Here is a 17,830-nt window from a genome sequence, read left to right on the forward strand (position 1 = left end):
AGCGGTAGAAACTGAGAAAAAATAATAATTTAACAAAATATATCAGCAAAAAATGTAGAGCAAAAACTTTTTCATGCGACTTTTCTCTATGTCTACATGGAAAAAATGCCAAAAGCTGCAAAATATTCAAAACGTAAAATAATGCAATCAATCTCCATTTTATTGCTTAATATACAAAGTGGCGCAAAATTAATCATTCAATTTGTTTTTTTTTTAATACATTAATATGACTTTGATTGCAAGAAATCTTTATTTTTATCTTTAGGCATTCCATTGATTCTCTTTTTGCATGCTACATAATTATAAAAAATTATAAATCTGTTGTTAGGGTGATTAATTTTGCGCCATCTTGTATATACAAGATTATTCATTTAGCGTTTGAAATTTAATCTAATTTAGTTAATTAAATAATTACGAAAATGTCTAGCCACAAGCTAGATTTCTGGCGCATCTTTTAGATGTTGGAGTAAAAAGAAATCGGTTCTCCGAACTACAAACACTATTTGAACCACCCAATACGTGAATTGGTTTGAGTAATCGACCATACACAAAACCAAATTTAACACATCTAAAAATTCATGTATCAATCGATCAATATCAAACGCCCGTTTTTTCAAATATCTTGCCGGATTTTCACTCTGAACTTGTCTTTTCTATTATTTACATTTAAATAACCATTTGCTCCAAAAGAGTCATGGGTGGATGCAAAGATATGCACTTGGATCAGAAGATCTATTGCATCCTTGGATTTGTGGACACTATGCTCATTTAAAATTTAAAAAATTGTTTTTAGACCAAAGTATGAGAAAATAGGCAGACTAAATTTTGCTTCGTATGTTTTAATTTAACTCGAAATCTATCTCTTTTGCTTCATAACACTTACTTACTCACTGTGGCTTCGGTTTAAAAAAGGGTATTTTGAAGCAGCAACGAGTTGAGAAGTTAGTGTGTCGCATTTGAATGCATGACAAGAACTTGGCGAACAAATTTTTTGAGCGAAACATGAACGTAGGTCATCATCGCCCAAGGGCGAGTGCTTTTTAAATAAATATTATATCGAATTTTCCGGCCATCAGCAATCCATGCTTCCAAAGCAGCGAAGATATCCTTGAATTTCTTGAAGTTCGTGTTTGAAGTGAAGAAGTCGAGGGCTCTGCACAAAGTTAGCATACCAGTGCGTTCGCAATAGAGTAGTGATGTGAATAAAAAATAATTTTTGGACAAAATCAGTCACTTTATATTGAAGGACTAAATATTTTCATTTTTCAAATTCTTTCCGCAAAGAAGTTTTCAAAAATTTTGTATTGAAGAATACTAAAAATTTTAATTTTAATTTTTAAATAAGATAGGGTTATATTGTATATATCCCCTACAAAAAATAATAATAATGAATTTTTTTCTGGAAATTATTTACGTCAAAGCGAAACGAAAAATTTCGAACAGAAACTTGAGGTAACCAATTTACTAAATCCAAAATTTTTTGCGCCAAAAAATTTAAAAAAATTTTGTGTTTAAAAAATATTTGCGCCAAAGAAAAATTAATATTTCCAAAACTTTATTGATATTGAAGGACCAAATATTAAAAATTTAATTTAAAAAATTAAAAATTTAGTGCATAAAAATGAAAGGCTCGATTTTTTTTTTTGTTTTGGATAAAATATTTCCCCAAGGAAAAATTAATATTTCCAAACAAAGATTCTATGATTCCTTTTTTTTATGATTGCAAACTTTACTACTTTTGAAGACATTTAAAAAAGGCAAAAGCAAATTTTAAAATTCAAAACAAAATCTATGCTCAAACATAAAATTGTGAGATTCTACAGTAAAGTAGAAACATAAATATATACACTATTTTTTTCGAAAACGTCTGTTAAGAATTTGGCTCCATATAACTTTAAAAATTAAACAAAAATTTAATATTTATAAAATATAAGTGAGACTAGAAATTCTGTTACGACATAATACACACACCACACATACACATCTGCGCTGATGAAGCTGCAAATGAAACATGCATACAAATATTTTGCTTCTCACTCACTACTATAATTTGCTTTTTGTTTTTTGTTTGGGACATAAAACACCAAATGACGACAACTAAACGTCAAAGTTAACATTTGGACTCGTCATATGTTGCGATTTACAAAAATAATAACCATTATACGGCTACACATACATATGCACGTGCATATGCATTTCAGTAAGTGTGTATAACTTATCAATTCTAGTAGTTCACTAAGCTTACAGGCTACTACCAAATTGGCGGATATGGCAACGCTGCGGCGGTAGTCAGTTGAGAAGATGCGCGAACCCATGTCTTTCTTTACATGTATGTATATATGTATGTATGCATTTGAATTCGTTTTTTGGCAAACATTTGTTTACTTTGAAATTTTAAAGGATTTACATTTTCGTGTCAAGCTGCAACTCGTTAACTGCCCCGATGCCTTTGCACTCACCACAATTCGCGCCAATTGGCCCCTAATGTCAGCGATGTTTAAATATTTATATGTATATATGTACTCTTAACCACTAATATTGCTATACACGCGCTTCAAGTCCCCCGCTCTTCGCAAAGGAGCATGGACTTATACACATACAACAAAAAAAAAATATATTTTTTATACACTCATGCACTCAAATTCGGGCGCCAAGCTTAATTAATATATCATACATATGTATATACACATATGTATGAATATGTATATTTATGTATATAGAGCAAATCACCATTCTGCGCTCAAATGCAACACTGAGCTTACACACGCTATTTACAACTATGTACATGCAGAGGCGAAATGTGAGAAATCGAAATGTATTCTTTAGCATTTAGTACATCACATCACTGTTTTGTTTTTAATTTTTAATATTTAAGCTTAATAAATTATGAATTAGCAAAAACCTACGCTTACTATCAATTACTATTTACAACGTCCACCATAATGCGTCCGCTCTCTCCCCTACACTTTACACGTGCAATGTTTGCGAGTCTGACGCGCCTGCATGCAATCCGCACCCCACTGGCAAGCCTTCCGTCAACGACGCCGTTGTATTCTTGGGTGTCACTGTAGGCCCCACCGCCACCGCCACCGTCGCTGCTACCTTTGCCGCTTGAGGTGTTTGGCTTGGCAGCAATTCGTTGTGTATGAGCACCTCTTTGTCTAGAGCGATGGCGCCGGCGGGCACATGTTTACGCGCTGACGGCCGCACGAGCATGTAGAGCACAAGCAGCGCGACAAAGAGCACGACTGAGCCGACCACGGCAAAGGTGATGCTTTGTGTGAGAAAATCGACTGTATCCACGCTCAGCGGCCGCTCACCCACCAACTTAGTACGCAACACAGAATTGTGACGTGCAGATTGCTCTTGTTGATTTTGATTTTGTGCAATGGTTGTTGACCTTGTGGCATCTGATGTGGTGGGTGTTGTTGAACTGCTGGTGCTACCAGTACTGCTGGTACTGCTGCTACTACTCGTTGATGCAACATTGGCATTTGGATTGTAGGGGCTGAGGAAATCTTTGGAGCTGTCCTTCAGTATGCGCATGCGCGAATCCGTCTCACCCGAGTTGGCGCCTATATCGACCGCGCCAGCCGCGCCGTACATGTGCGGCATCATGCCCTCCCTGCTGGCCATATTGCCCGTTTCCAGAGTAATCGCTTGCATGCCGGTAACAGTGCTGTCGCTCAGCTTGTGCGTGTCCACGATCAGTTTGTAAGAACGACGCATGCCGCCGGTCTCCTGTGAACGAGAAGGAAAATAAGAAGAAATCAGAAGGAGAAAAATTAGTAAAATTACAAAATTGGGAAAAGGTTGTATATAAAAAAGTGGTTTGTGTAAAAAAGTAGAGATCTCCATAGTCAATGAAAATAATTGCGCCAATCTGTGTGGCGGCTGGATGAAAACGATTGCGTTTTATACACAAAGGGCCTGCTTCATCGTCTGTGTGTCCGTTTGCCTGTTCGCCTGTCAACCTGATAGTCAGGGCAAATGCTTGTAAAAATGTTAACAAATTAATTTACAAAAGCAATGAAAAGACAACGCGCGATAGTTGCAAGTTGCATGTGGCACCGCTACACGCATGCGTTGTTACTCTCTCATGCGGCACACAAAATGTTTCCATTCCAATCATTTTGCAGCTGTTTGTTCATACTCGTATGAGCCACCATCACCGGGTGCAACATGCCAATCGATCAATATTTGTGCGCTGTTCGCTTTGTTGCACGCTGTCAATTAGTGTACAAATATTAAAATTAACAACAATGAGAACTGCTGTTGTTGTTGCCAGTTCAACAAATTGCGTCAGGATTTCAGCAACATGAGCAACACGAAAGAATGCAGCAAATCATTTATAATTGCATGTCTTGTCACGAACTTCGGATACCACTAATCACATCGGTAGGCAGGCACGCAATGCAAACGGGAAGGTTCGAGTGGTTAGGGCAAGTAAGGGTGTGCTCCTTAATAACAGATGAAACAACCACGTGGAACATTTTAACCGTAATTAAGTTGTTGTATTCTGTATGCAAATGAAAGAATATCTCAATTGAGTTCTTTGAGTGCTGAAAGCCTGCGTTGAATATGCCTGGTAATGTGAAAAGCTAAGACAATATAATTGTCTAAGAACTGTCTTCAAAAACCCTACTCATATCTGCCTCTTTTCACTGCCTCCCAGCACAGATAAAACCAAGCTAAAAAGATTTTGGAAAGTCTTCTAATCATTTATTCGAATTCCATTAACTTTAGTCACATTTTATATTTCCGACGCGGAATAGCAAATATTTCTCCCAACTCAAAAGTTTATCTTTGAAATAATCGAGTATACAAAATTTTCGTGCACAAAATGCCTAAACCTTCACGGAAATTTTGAGCTACTTTAAACTTTCACTTTATTAATATATACTAAAATTTAATGGCTTATAAAACTGCGTACCCAAATAAAAAAAAAATAATTAAAAAGTTCGAGATTTTAAAGAAAATGTGTCGATTTTTTATAAATCTGTCAAAAAGTTTGATAAGTGTATTTCTATAAAATGAAATATATTTTAGAAAAATAATTCAAATTGAAAAATAAATAGGTAAACTGTCCAAATTTGTCCATATGGGTGCCTTTTTAATTTCAGCTACCTTTACTCAAAGTTTTATCCGAAAGGCGGCGATACTTTTTGATATCCTATATTCTGGCGCACCATGAATAAGTGCTTGAACGACAAACGACGATCCAAAAAATTTTTGGTTGATTATCTTGAAACCGTTTACTTCTGACGTTTTTTCCCCCAAAATTTAAAGTTATAAAAGCAAATTACAAAAAATAAAAAACCAAAAAAATAATAATAAAAGAATATTGGCAAATACTCGCACGTGTTACACCTGAGGGAGCTTACATAGTTTGAAGACGGCAAACAAATTTTGATGATTAACTGAAAATTGTGTCTCTTAGTGACAAATTCTGAGCAGAAGTTTACTTTGAATGTAGATGTCTAGATAATATTGAAGATTCTGGTTCTTCCCTTTGGAAATACGAGAGGTCGCTATTAAATAACACGACTGACGCTGCTAAAGAAGAAGTGCATGCCAGAAAGCGTCAGCAGTTTAGCGCGAAGCCAACACTTTCGTTCACCGTACTTTTTGTTTCGTTACCAGTCTTTGTTCGCATTGTTTCGTTTTTTACCCGAAAAATGTTAAGCCCACAATACAAAGTTTACTTGTATGTACCAAAACATAGATTGCTTTTGCCAATGACGGAACAAAATATTGGAAAAAAATAAGAATAAATTACGAACCATGGTTTTTTAGCTGTAATTCTGTAAGCACCGAACCCAAAACTGTGCCAAACTGTGTGTTAGAAGAGCCCAATTTCATCGAGATCGAATGAGCTAATGAAAATTTCCAGTAGTGATGGTTGTTATCTTCTAAATTCATGCGATTGTATCGTCGGAATGGATTTCTGCAGGTCAAAATAACTATCTTTAAGTTCCAGCTGAACTTCGTAGAGGAATACTCACAAAACCATCCCAACTGTGGAGGAACAAGTCATGGATTCACCCTCAATGCAATGCGCTGGTTCATTCAGCTTTTTCTGCCGAGAAGATCCTACAGTTTCTAGACAAGTACAACAGTATGTGCTCGATCATACGCTTTATCAGCCGGATGTTTCATGCGACTTTCGTCTGTTACTTAATGAGAAATCTGCACTAAAAGGGACAACGTTCTAATCCGTTGAAGCTGTGAAAGAGAAAGCGTCACGCGTCTTGCAGTAGCTGACAGAAGAAGGCTTCCAGCTTTGTTTCGAGCAATAAAAGACTCGTATGGTGCGTTGTATGGATATGCGAAAGAGGTGCATATTGAATGTGCTAGCAACTAAATATGTATATATCAAAATAAATTAAAATGTATTACACATCGGCTAAGCTATTGAAAACAGACGCTTCCAGCACGATTCCACGATTGCAGACGTCTTTTAACACGATTTCACTCTTGAAATTTCGTTTCGAGTTTGTTTCAACCAGTCATAGGTCATTTGGGCCCAGATGAGTATAAATGGTGCATTTCTAACCACCTGAGCGATAGGGGCTTTTTTTTATAGCCAACAGAGGTTATATCTAATGGTACGTAGAATAACCGGTATTCGGCTTAATCAAAAGAATGGTAATTTGAATGTGTAGTAAATTGCTCTTTTGAAGGAAAGTAGGGAAGCCGTTCTATGCTAGCAATAGTCCAACAGGCTGCAGCATTTTCTAATCACATGGGAGTACTTACGGAGATCAGTTAGTCTGTGGTAAGGAGGTACGTTTATTTTGACGCTGTGTCGCTTTGGTCTGGATTCAGAAAGCAGTTAGCTTGTTCGACTTCTAAAAATCTCCCAGAACGAAAATACCGACCATTTTGCTGTTTCTCTGAATGTTTTGTGTGTTGCTTTATATCAAACATTGCCTTAAAGTGCAATACTAGTTTTTTGGCAAGAACAAATACTAATAATAATAGAAGAGGATGTATCTGGCATCAGCTTTGCCGAAAACAGCACTAGGCATAAGCGTCTAAATTTTTTTTACAGAGTGTTTATCGTAAATATTAAGTATAAAACGACTTGAAGCACAGTTTGAGTTCTCAGACTTCTATAATAAAATTTAAATAAGAATGTTTTCGTGGTATATTTTAACCCTACACCTCCTACCTAAATGGGTGTTTTTGACCTTTTCTCAAAATAGGTGTAATGAAAGTTCATTAATAAAGGCAGTTAGAGGGTTAATTTGTTCCACGAAAATTTTAAACTGACAATTTTACTGGGGGTCCCTGAAGACAAAAAAGGCGTACGAGCTAAGGAGAGTCTGCTAGTAAGCTTCGTCGAAACTAATGTTTACACCTTTGGTATAGATAATTGTAAACACATACAACTGTGAGCATTAGGGAGTATCAGATTTATATGGAAACAATTTTTTTTTCTTGCTTTATTGCATAGGATGATATAAAAATTAATTTAACGTTTTTGTAAAATTTTTGGGCTGTGACAGCAATTGGGTCGTAGTTTTTATAAAGCTACTTATATTTTTTATTAAGGGAGTGGCATGGATGTGACATGCGATGCATTGCCGTCGCATTTCTGCTTTGTGTTCCCATGCGCACTTAATGAATCTAACCAAATTCACTTACTTCTGAAATATATAAAAAATAATGCAATATTTAACATTTTTATAGTAATAGGCGTATGTCTAATAAAATGAGAGGGAAGTATATGAAACTTGATGAGGATAGCCTATTAAAAAATATATTCTACTTACAATTTAAATCAAAAAACGCATGATCAGGCTAATTTACTAACCAGAAGGTAGCCCAAGAAAAGTCAAATATCAAACTACAAACTCGCTATCAGTCTACTTTTAACCACCACTGGGTTACTGAAATATGCACAGTGCGACTAAGTTCCTCAGTCTGCGTGCGAGTTAAAAAGCAACTCACAAGATCACTCTAGCTTTCAGCGTAACAAAGCCACATCGATTCAGAAGAAGGCACCAGCAAGTGGTTACTCGTTTTTGTATTTAACAAAAATATAAAAAAATAACAACAAAAACAAAGATTTAAGCACATGTGTATGCAACAATGGCACACGTGTGCTAGCTGTATTGCTGGCCGCTGATGGCGAAAGCCGCAGATGAATTGCCGATCGCATGTGATCATGCAACTTCTTGTGTCTTGATACAACTTACAAAGGCACGAAAGCAACGAAAAGTGTGTTAGAAAAAAATAACGCTAAAAAATATTGGACATTGAAAGACTGCGCGCAGATATTTGCTGTGCATAGGCGCTGCGCGGCAATTGTCAACAGCTATGTTGCAATGATGTAATTAGACAATTAGTGTGGCTTTCACACCCGGACGCAGTTGGTTGGACGCGTCGATTGAACACCTTGGGAGTAGCGGCAATACACACCTATGTGTTTGTATATGTATTTGCAGAGCCATAATATGTGTTTGTATGTATGCGCGTGTTGGACAATTAAGTGGCGACAGCAGATATGCAGCAAAACAAAAGAAATGCAAAAAATTAAAAAAAAAGCTAGACAATATGCGGTGTGGAGAACCCGTTTGCGGCGAGTGCAGCCACAACGATGCTGATCATCTTTAGCCACGCTATCAGCATAGTGCGCCACGGTGGCAATCAACGACTTCAATGGGGCTTTGGTAAATATGTACATGTAAGTATGTGTGTATGTGCATACTTATGTATAGGCAGAGCATGGCTGAAATGGCCATAGACCTGCACTACTACAATCGCTAATCTCTTTTACTACTTGTGACTTTGATTTTGTTAAGCTTTTTATACAGACATACTTGTATTTATTTTAATGCTTTTTTTTAGTTACAGATGATCTCTTCTTCTTGCCCTCTCCCTTTATTTTGGGATGCACACTCACTTACCTTATGCTTGCACGTAACTTGTACGTGATATACAGTATCTGGCCAGAGGGATAATTCAACAGTAGAACTATCAGTCAATAGATTGCCCATTAGACCGCCTCCGGAGACCTCCCAAGTGACCAGACACTGTTTCGATGCATTCGTAATCGCCTGGTCCCAAGCAATGGTCGTCAGTACTAGCGAGTCTTGGCGCAATGCTGAGTTAATGTTCAGCGGGAAGGGACCCAATTGTTGATCGCAATTGTTCCAGCACTGCAAAGAAACCAAAATGGAGAAGGGTTACTTTAGCAAATGAAAGGAAATGTAAAGAAATAATACAAAAAAAAAACACAACATACAACTTAAGACTACTAGCGCAGCGCTTAATAAAATACCAATAAAAAATCGGAATCGCGATCATCTACCAAAAGTAAGAAAAAATTGGAGAAAATTGCATAAGAAAGGAAGAGATCAAGAATTAAGCACTGCAGCTAACGCAGTGGTAGAGTAGTACATATAGATTGTGTGTATGTGTGTGTATACTGCGCGTTGTAATTGAAATTAATTTGTGGCATATTGTTGTTTTTGCATTCAAATTGTTAATACCTCAACAGCATGAATCGTTGTTGTTGATTGTTGGTGGCTTCGTTGCCGCAATTGAGGCAGAGTCAAAGTTCAGCCAGAGCGCAATGGCATTTAACCCGTTTTAACCCATTTTATGCAAATTACCGCTCATTGCATACTGCACGACCGAGTCACGGCGTAAAGGGCATGGCTGGTTAGCTGATTGGCAGCACGAGGGAGGAGTAGTTTGTCTGCAGCAGCGAGTGATGCGTTCGCGGTGATAAGTGTTGCAAGCGGAGCGCTAGCGCACAATTGTTGTTTTTGGACATAAAAACAAACATTTTGAAATGCCTGCCTACCTGCTGATCATGTGGCACATACGCAGCTCGCGCGCACCACCAACACGCGGTGGCAATGAAGCATAAGAGGCACGAAAGAAATTATGATAAACTTTTGCTGGTTAAAGACAAACGTTGAAAAGCAACAACAACAACAAGAACAAAGAGATTTTGAGATGTTTGCATTGCCAAATAAGGCTAAGTGCGCTGCTGATGAGGTTGCAACACGACGCAGATAAGCATGTTGCACAAACGATTTTCATTTTGTTTTTGCAATTTTGTTTACTGCATTTGTTGCATCAACAACAGCGATCTTTATTAGTTTGTCATGCCGCAGCGCACTGTGCAATAAAATAGTAAAATAGTTGAATGAAAGTAGCGAAAACTGACGTGGCATGCACAATTGTAGGCGGTGTAACTGGTAGCTGTTGCACGGTAGCTGCATAGTTTGTCTTGTGCAACATAGCAGTGGTGGGGTAGCCTGCTTGCCGCTAACTTCGCTCAAACTTGCTACTTGTATTGGCTGCTGCTTGTTGCAGATAAGATAAGCACAACATCGAGCAGTGGCGCAGTTTAGTAGCTTGCCACATGCTATTGTTGCGCTTAATTTTCATTAAGCCAGTTTTCTCTTTATAATTTATAGTTTGTGGCAGCCTAAGCAACCAATAAAGAATTTTGCAGTAACCTCCTGTGTCAAGTTGCAAGTGGCTGTTGCAGCTACATACCTACTGCAGCTGTTGGATTAGATTAGCTGTTGAGTGCTATGTAGTGCAGACTGTGTTGCTACAGTTATTTCATAAAGTTGCTTTGGAAAAAGAAACACAAAAGAAAAAAACATTGTCGAAGGACTGTTGCACAGTTTGCCAAAGTGTTGCATACTTTTTGTTTGCAAGTATGCCTCAAATTTCTAAGCAAGTACTCTCAAGCTATTTGCAGCATGCCAACGCACTTTATACTCACTTGTGTATTGGTTGGCATTGGCGCCGACTTAGAATTTTGTTGCAAACTTTTCATTACAGCCGATGCGGCGCATACTTGCAATTTTTCATTTGGTTGCACGAAAGTGAAACATTTAATATGCAACTTGCTTTTTGGAGTGTGTTGCATAGATGCATGAGCACCAAGACTAACTTAGATTTGAAAATAGCAATACGAGTACATGCGGCAGCTGTTGCTGCTCAAAAATTCTGACAGCTCGGAATTTAATATGATATGAAAATTGAGTTATCGTGTTGTTGCATATGTGGCGGGTATGTACCTAAGTTCATACCTACGTGCAAATGTGCGCGAATAGTTGCAACATAAAACATAACAGCACCCACAGAAGCGCAATTTACCTTCTTGTTGCATGCAACAAAAAGTGAATCACACTTTTTTCCAGCGCTCCAACAACGGTACACTCGTCACAAACCCCGGGAAATTTTGCATTTTTACGGCAACTTGAAAACTACGACACACCCACACGAACTTATGAACACACATGCAACGCTTCAACGCCGCAATGTATGCAATGCTCACTCAACGCATACGCATAAATATTTTAACAGCTTATTGAGCGCCAAAGTGTGCGCAAAAGTAAGAGAAAAAATATGAAGCAGCAAAAACAGAGCAAGGAGAACGCAAAGTGGAGGCGGCGGCAGTACGAGTTCGTAACAAAAATCCGTTTAAGTGCAAATTTTTCCAACTGCTCTGGGAAATGGCAAGCAACTTAGCCGACGAGTGAGTGCGTGCGACGTGACAAGTATTTATGTATGTATGTATGTATATTAAGTAGCGGCACTGTAATCTTAGCATCAAAAAGTCAAATATTTCGTATGTGTTAACCGCCGGCAGCATATTTTAGGGAAGTGTAAGTTGTGCACATATTTAGGCAACCTGGCAGCCTTGCCTCTAACGGCTTCTCGAAGGTAATGAGCATGCTACGAGTATTTGTGTTGCAACTTCTAACTAGTGTACAATATTTACTTCCCAGTGTTGCATGCATATTGTATGTATTCTATGGAGTTTGGCCCGCTTGAAGTGCATGTGACTTTCGGGATTACCGCTAATGTTATTAAAAATTTGTTTGTGGCAAGTAAATTCGTGAATTTCTTATGTATGAAAGTTGATGCCTGATGAAAATCTAATTTTTATAAATATTTTACAAAGCAATTAGAAACAGCAGTAGCAAAGAAACACTGAAAGATTTTTTGAACAGAAATTACTAGAAGTTCTCACGAAAACTAGAACGTATGAGATGCAAAGAGATATATCGTCCCCTTAGTATTAAAATAGCCTATAAATTTTTTGATGTTTTGAGAAAATGAATTTCAAACTTTTTGTCGAAAGTAGCTCTCACTCAAATCTCGTTATGTCTGTAAATATTTATTATTTTTTGACTGACGTTTTGACCCACTTTGTGGAACTAGAATTTGACAAAATTTTGACCACATATGAAATCGACTATGGAGAATCCAAAAATTCAATAAAAAAATAATAGCCTATGAGCACATAGGCTATTGTTATACTAAGGGGACGATATATTTGGAACTTCGAGTATGAGGTTCGAGCTCCAAAATCACCTCAGACTCAGTGGTGTACGCAAACTCTTCTTCTTTACGGTCTAATTAACATACATATATATGTACATATATATGTACATATATTATATATGTACATATATGTCGAAGATGTGGCGAACCTTTGTAAAAAAAATCTGAGCTACCTTCTAATTGAAAGATTTTCTTAGCAAAAGTTTAATGATTTTTAGCGAGCTTTAATTTACTAACATTAGGTTGGTAGGAACTGCGATCTGGTGGGTTAGTTCTAGAACGAGGTACTTGATGTCAATCAGCTTTGAAACAAATAGAATTGTCTCATCTAGGTAAAAGATCGATGTGTCTTACTCGAAGTTCCGATATGTCTTACTCTAAATATACGCTCTTCCAAGAGATGCTACTAACAAAATGTAACTTCAATACGCGCCAGTAGTGTCACCTCTCTGACTTTGCACAGACTTTTCAAACGAGCCTCGTATATATGTATTTGTGAGTATTTGTGCAATGAATTACGAGTGGTAAAAGTTTCTTATAATATTTAGAATATCTAGTAGACAATTTGGAGGCGACCTCGAAAAACGAAACTAATTGATAGGATGCGATGAAAGAGCGTATTGCCACTTCAACTGAATATGATCTACGACTCAACCTTATGGGGGAAAATAAAGATTGTTGAAAATATTTTTGTGGACCCTTATATCAAAAAACTATGAAGCCCTTAATACTTTCTAATTTGTAGAGGTCATTTATAACGTGAATATGAGCTGGAAGCTACAAAGGAGATAAAAAATTTCACACAATTGCGGAAGCGGGAATGGTTTAGTATTATTTGTGCTTTTTTTTATACTGAAAAATCCAAATTTAGTAAGTATTGATTTGGATCTACATATTTTTGCAGCAAATGACATTTCGTCGAGGGAATAATAAGAGCGGACCAGTACACTGCGGTACTGGTATCTCACTCAAATTGTATGAATGTACACTAATCACCTACCCTGCCAGAAAGCAAAAATAGATTAACGAAATCAACGCAAGACTGAGCCTTGTCGAGGCCCTATGCTCCCGAGTGGAGTGAACAAGGGAAAAAGAAACATCAAATCATGCCACCAGCGCAGTTGTCATTGATAGCCTCATTTGGAGGTGCAGTCCGTGAACTGACAACCTTAATTCCAATCGAAAATGTTGCAATAAAGCTGAACTAGAAGATGTATCAGTCGATGTTTGGGGAAAAAAGGAGAAAGGGAACGATTAAAGGACGGTTGAGCTAAATATTAAATTAAAAATTTCTTCTAAACGACATGGAAAACATACAAAATTCTTTAACGTAAACCTAATACTTTAGTTTTTATTGATAGTACAAATTACAAAAATAATGCAATATTTCTTTAAAAGAAAATTTACAAAAATACTCGACTCAAAATACCTTAACTTCCAACTGATTACTTCGCCTCATATGCCATTAGATCTGCTGATTTACTCGCTCTTCTGAATACTGAAATATTAACAAAAGCAGCGCCTTTTAAAAACATCAACCACTTTAGACTCTCTTTTTCGCTGACTCTCTACTTCTTTTTCAAATATTTTTTTCCTCTTAACTACCGCTTTTAATTTCCTTTTATCTGCAACCTTTTCGCACTTTCGCATTTCCATTTCCATTTCCCCAACAAATCTCCACAGACCTGCCACACTTACTCTCACCATTGCGGCAAGTTTGCTATTTACGCGAATTTCGCATAGTCAAAAATTTAAAACAAAGTGCATAATGCATATTTTATAAAAGTATGCGCACTGAAGGCGGAAAGTGTAGAAGCAGAGGTGCCATGCGGAGCAAAAATAAATTCAAATATACGAGTATACCACACATAAAGGTGCAAATATAAATGGACAACCAAGCGGCAAACCAACTATGAGCAGAATGTAAATTGGCAGCAAGTGTTGCACACCAACTTACAAATATGCGATGTCATAGGGACGTAATTTTTTTCACGATTTTTACGATTCTAGGATACGCGGGATCTCGTTATTCAAGTTCCGGGATTCCGACACTAATCTCGAAATTTAGATATTCATTATTTTGCAAAAAATTTCGTCGAAAAAAATTGCATCACTATTGTTTGACAAGATCTCCCAAAATATTGTATAATAAAAAATGAATAAAAGAGCTTTAAATGTACATTTTTATGTAAAGCGAAAAGTGTTTCATACAAACATACAAAACAAATACTTTAGTCAATGTTGCCTTTTTTGCTATAAACGGAGATGTTTTGCTCCCATGTCATATTCTTCGTAAGGAGTTAAAAATCCCGGGATTATTTGCCGACAATCTCGGAATTTTCGAGGCACTTCTAGCATGTACACATAAGTGCACATATAAAAAACATTGTTAAAAATTTCGTTTTTAGCGCTGCCTGTTTTGTTTTGGTATCTTTTTCATTTCATAGCATTTCGGTTGCACTCATTACTTTTTATAGCACAATTAACTACGAAAAAAATCGAGTCTCGCAGTTCACACACACACATGCGCACACAAATTTCTATTTATATAATGTATATTTCGTGTTGGCCAGCACCAAAGGATCGTCACGCAGAAGGCATTGCGGTGTGAGTAAGAGAGAGCAACTAATTATTTCGGTAGGATGAAAAAATGTAATATTAAAAATTATGCTGCTGCTGGAATGGGACTTGACTTGACCCAAAGTAGGCGAACCAGTCCAAAAAAAAAAAATGTTAAATCAGCATCAAAGCTTTTTACAATGGTAGGACTGGTAGTTGCTGTATATCCTTCATAAATATTTGCAATTGTGGCTTTTCATGTTTAATTTGAATATATTAATATAAACAAACGGGTATCTGTTTTAGGAATATTTAGGCATAAAATTTCACATCGCGCTATATATTAAGTCAGCTGTCAAGTATATACCTGATTTTGATATCTCCAATCAGCTTAAGTTGTCAATTGTTATGCACAAATTTTATAGCTGCACAACCTGCAGAAATCGTGGAGAATTATAAAATCAATGTGCAGTAGAAAATGTACACAGAGCATATCGACTGCTAAATGGGATTCCTTGCCTTTTCAGCTTAAGGAAAAGCAAAATTCTTTGTTTGAAGCTAACAAAATCACTAACCACAGTAACTAATCAACTACCGATGTGTCTCGAAAAACTCATTTTCTGGTAGATTTTATAGGCAGAAGCTATCAGTGAAATGTATACTGAACATATCATATATGTATATATTTTTTAATTGAAGATAGAGGTGGCGTTATCGTTAAAGGTGCGAATAAAGTATTTGATTTTACCTCTTGACACGTCAACTCGCTAGTCTTAGTGCTCATAAACCAGTCGCGATTAATGACATGGCAGCTACTATTAGGTGTGTTTTTACCAATTTGAGATCCATTATGCTAGTTAAGTCATGCTAAATGGGCCGACCAGATGATTTGCAAAAAACGCAGTAGCTCGAAATTATTTACCTACGCGCACTACGAGCTATGGCTATTACACAAAAATATTGAAGACATAAAATATTTTATTTCAGATTTCAGAATCCATGCCATGTCATATTCTCTCGAAATTCGGATCGTTTTCTCCTTTCTCTTTTATGGAGATCAGCAAGACCATGAAAGTAGTAATGGAGCGATTCGATGTCAAGTGATCTAAGTATTTTGGACAATGTCGTCGAGTTTTCTGAAAAAGGTTTATTTGTGGCCTTGATTATATAAGAAGAAAAATGAAGAAATTAAAAAAAGTATGTAACCTTTAGATTAATTCAATGGTAAAAATTATGGTGAAATATCTTTGTCACTTTTTAATATTTTTTATTAATTTTGTAAGATAGAATATACTTTAAAACTTTTTGTAAAAAAAAAAGAAAAACAAACATTTTTATTACAAATGTTAGGATGAATTTTTTTTGTCATTTAAAAAAAAAAACACAAGCCGTTCTTTGTTTTTCTTATTTTTGTAGTTAATAGCTGAAACCATGTTTAGTATTCCTAACAAGAACCAAAATTTGATTGAACATTGAATAAATCTCAAAATTATTAATTTTTTTAATTTTTAACTTTTTCAGTTTACTTTTTATTATAAGCAAGCCTACAAATAGGTCAATTTTAGAAAAATCGACGACATTGTAAAAAATACGCCCAATGCGTGAAACTCAATTAAGGAGTACAGTCCAATGAATATCGATATTGTCATCCATTTTTTATGTGGAACGATGACCTGGGCACGACATTTTATCGACCATCTGGAAACGTTTAAAGCAAAATTTTGTCCCATATATTTCTTCCAATGAATTCAAAGTTCCAGTTCTTGGTTCAACAACAATTTTCAGCTTCTATTTGCTTTGATGAATCGAAACTAACAAAAAAAAAACAGAACTAAGAGCGTATAGTTTTATACTAACTAATTTATAGAAGTAAGAATGTGAAAGAGAAGGCTACACAGTAAACAGCTGGTGGTCGGTGGCATTGGAAGCTCGCGCAAATATAGCAGCATCAGCCACACAAGCAAAGCACATGGTCGGAAGTAGTTTCTATGCAAGAAAATGCACAACTTAGAATGCAAAAAAAAAGAATTAAATCAGTATAATTTCTTAACGACACCAAACTTTCCCTTTATTATTCTAAACGAGCTATAGAACTCCATACCCAGAGCTTTTTTATAGCTTCTGATTAAAAGCATGAAAATTCTGAGGACTATTTTTTGGAATTTGTTAAATTTTCTTAACTTTTGGACAAAATGTAGAGTTTTTGTTACACAATGAACTATATTTTCATAAAAAATTGACGAGCGAAAAATTTAACGTGGGCGAATTTTTTTAAAAGAAATAGAAACTTAATTATGTGAACAAAAGTGTTTGTACTAAATTTTCTTTTTTTGTAACTAAAAAAAGTAAATTTTTGTTTGTAAAGAAAAAAATTTAGCGTGAGCAATTTAGCAACGAAATTCTTTTCGATGAATCAGCATCAGCAACTTTGATCGAAATTTATGTAAATATGTATAAAATATATATGAATATATATACGTTTTTTAAAGTGTTGAAAACACTACAAATGTTTATATACATCCCAAAAAAAATTTGTAAAAGCTTAATATAAATTTATTTTTAAAAATTAATTTGAATAAATTTACTGCCCAGAGATTAGTAGACACTCAATAAAGAAATCATCATTGACAGATACTGGCTTAAATAGTATACTAGATTTTGTAATAGTCACAGCAGTATGGCTAGATACTGTGGTAGGAAAGCAGCAGTAACAACAGCAATACGAGTTCTTAGATCAGCAGTGATATTAGAAGATGGTAAGGTATAATCAGGTGAGACTGTATGAGAAATGCAATGTATAGTAAATAAATAATAATTTCTTTATAGCCACCGCATCTCGACAGGCAATAACGAAACTCCAGGAGTAATTGTGCCATAAAAAAGCTTTTCATAAAGCAGATCTGCCGTTCGGGGACATAAAACTGTAAAGTTCACAATTCGTGGG

At 36.1% G+C, this 17,830-nt stretch overlaps 1 protein-coding gene across 2 annotated transcripts in view; it reads right to left on the reverse strand.

Annotated features, from left to right (window-relative positions):
* Positions 1–1,850: 1,850 nt before the first annotated feature.
* Positions 1,851–17,830, reverse strand: part of LOC129239306 (uncharacterized) — a 115,078-nt gene continuing 99,098 nt past the window's right edge. For both annotated transcript variants that reach the window (XM_054874718.1, XM_054874717.1), the window contains 2 exons: positions 8,916–9,167; positions 1,851–3,741 (listed from right to left, as the gene is read on the reverse strand). In XM_054874718.1, the coding sequence (XP_054730693.1) occupies positions 2,968–3,741; positions 8,916–9,167 (1,026 nt within the window). In that variant the 3' untranslated portion in view covers positions 1,851–2,967. The remainder of the gene's footprint in view (positions 3,742–8,915; positions 9,168–17,830) is intronic.

This window comes from Anastrepha obliqua, chromosome 2 (genome assembly GCF_027943255.1).
Source record: "Anastrepha obliqua isolate idAnaObli1 chromosome 2, idAnaObli1_1.0, whole genome shotgun sequence".
Lineage (NCBI taxonomy): Eukaryota > Metazoa > Arthropoda > Insecta > Diptera > Tephritidae > Anastrepha > Anastrepha obliqua.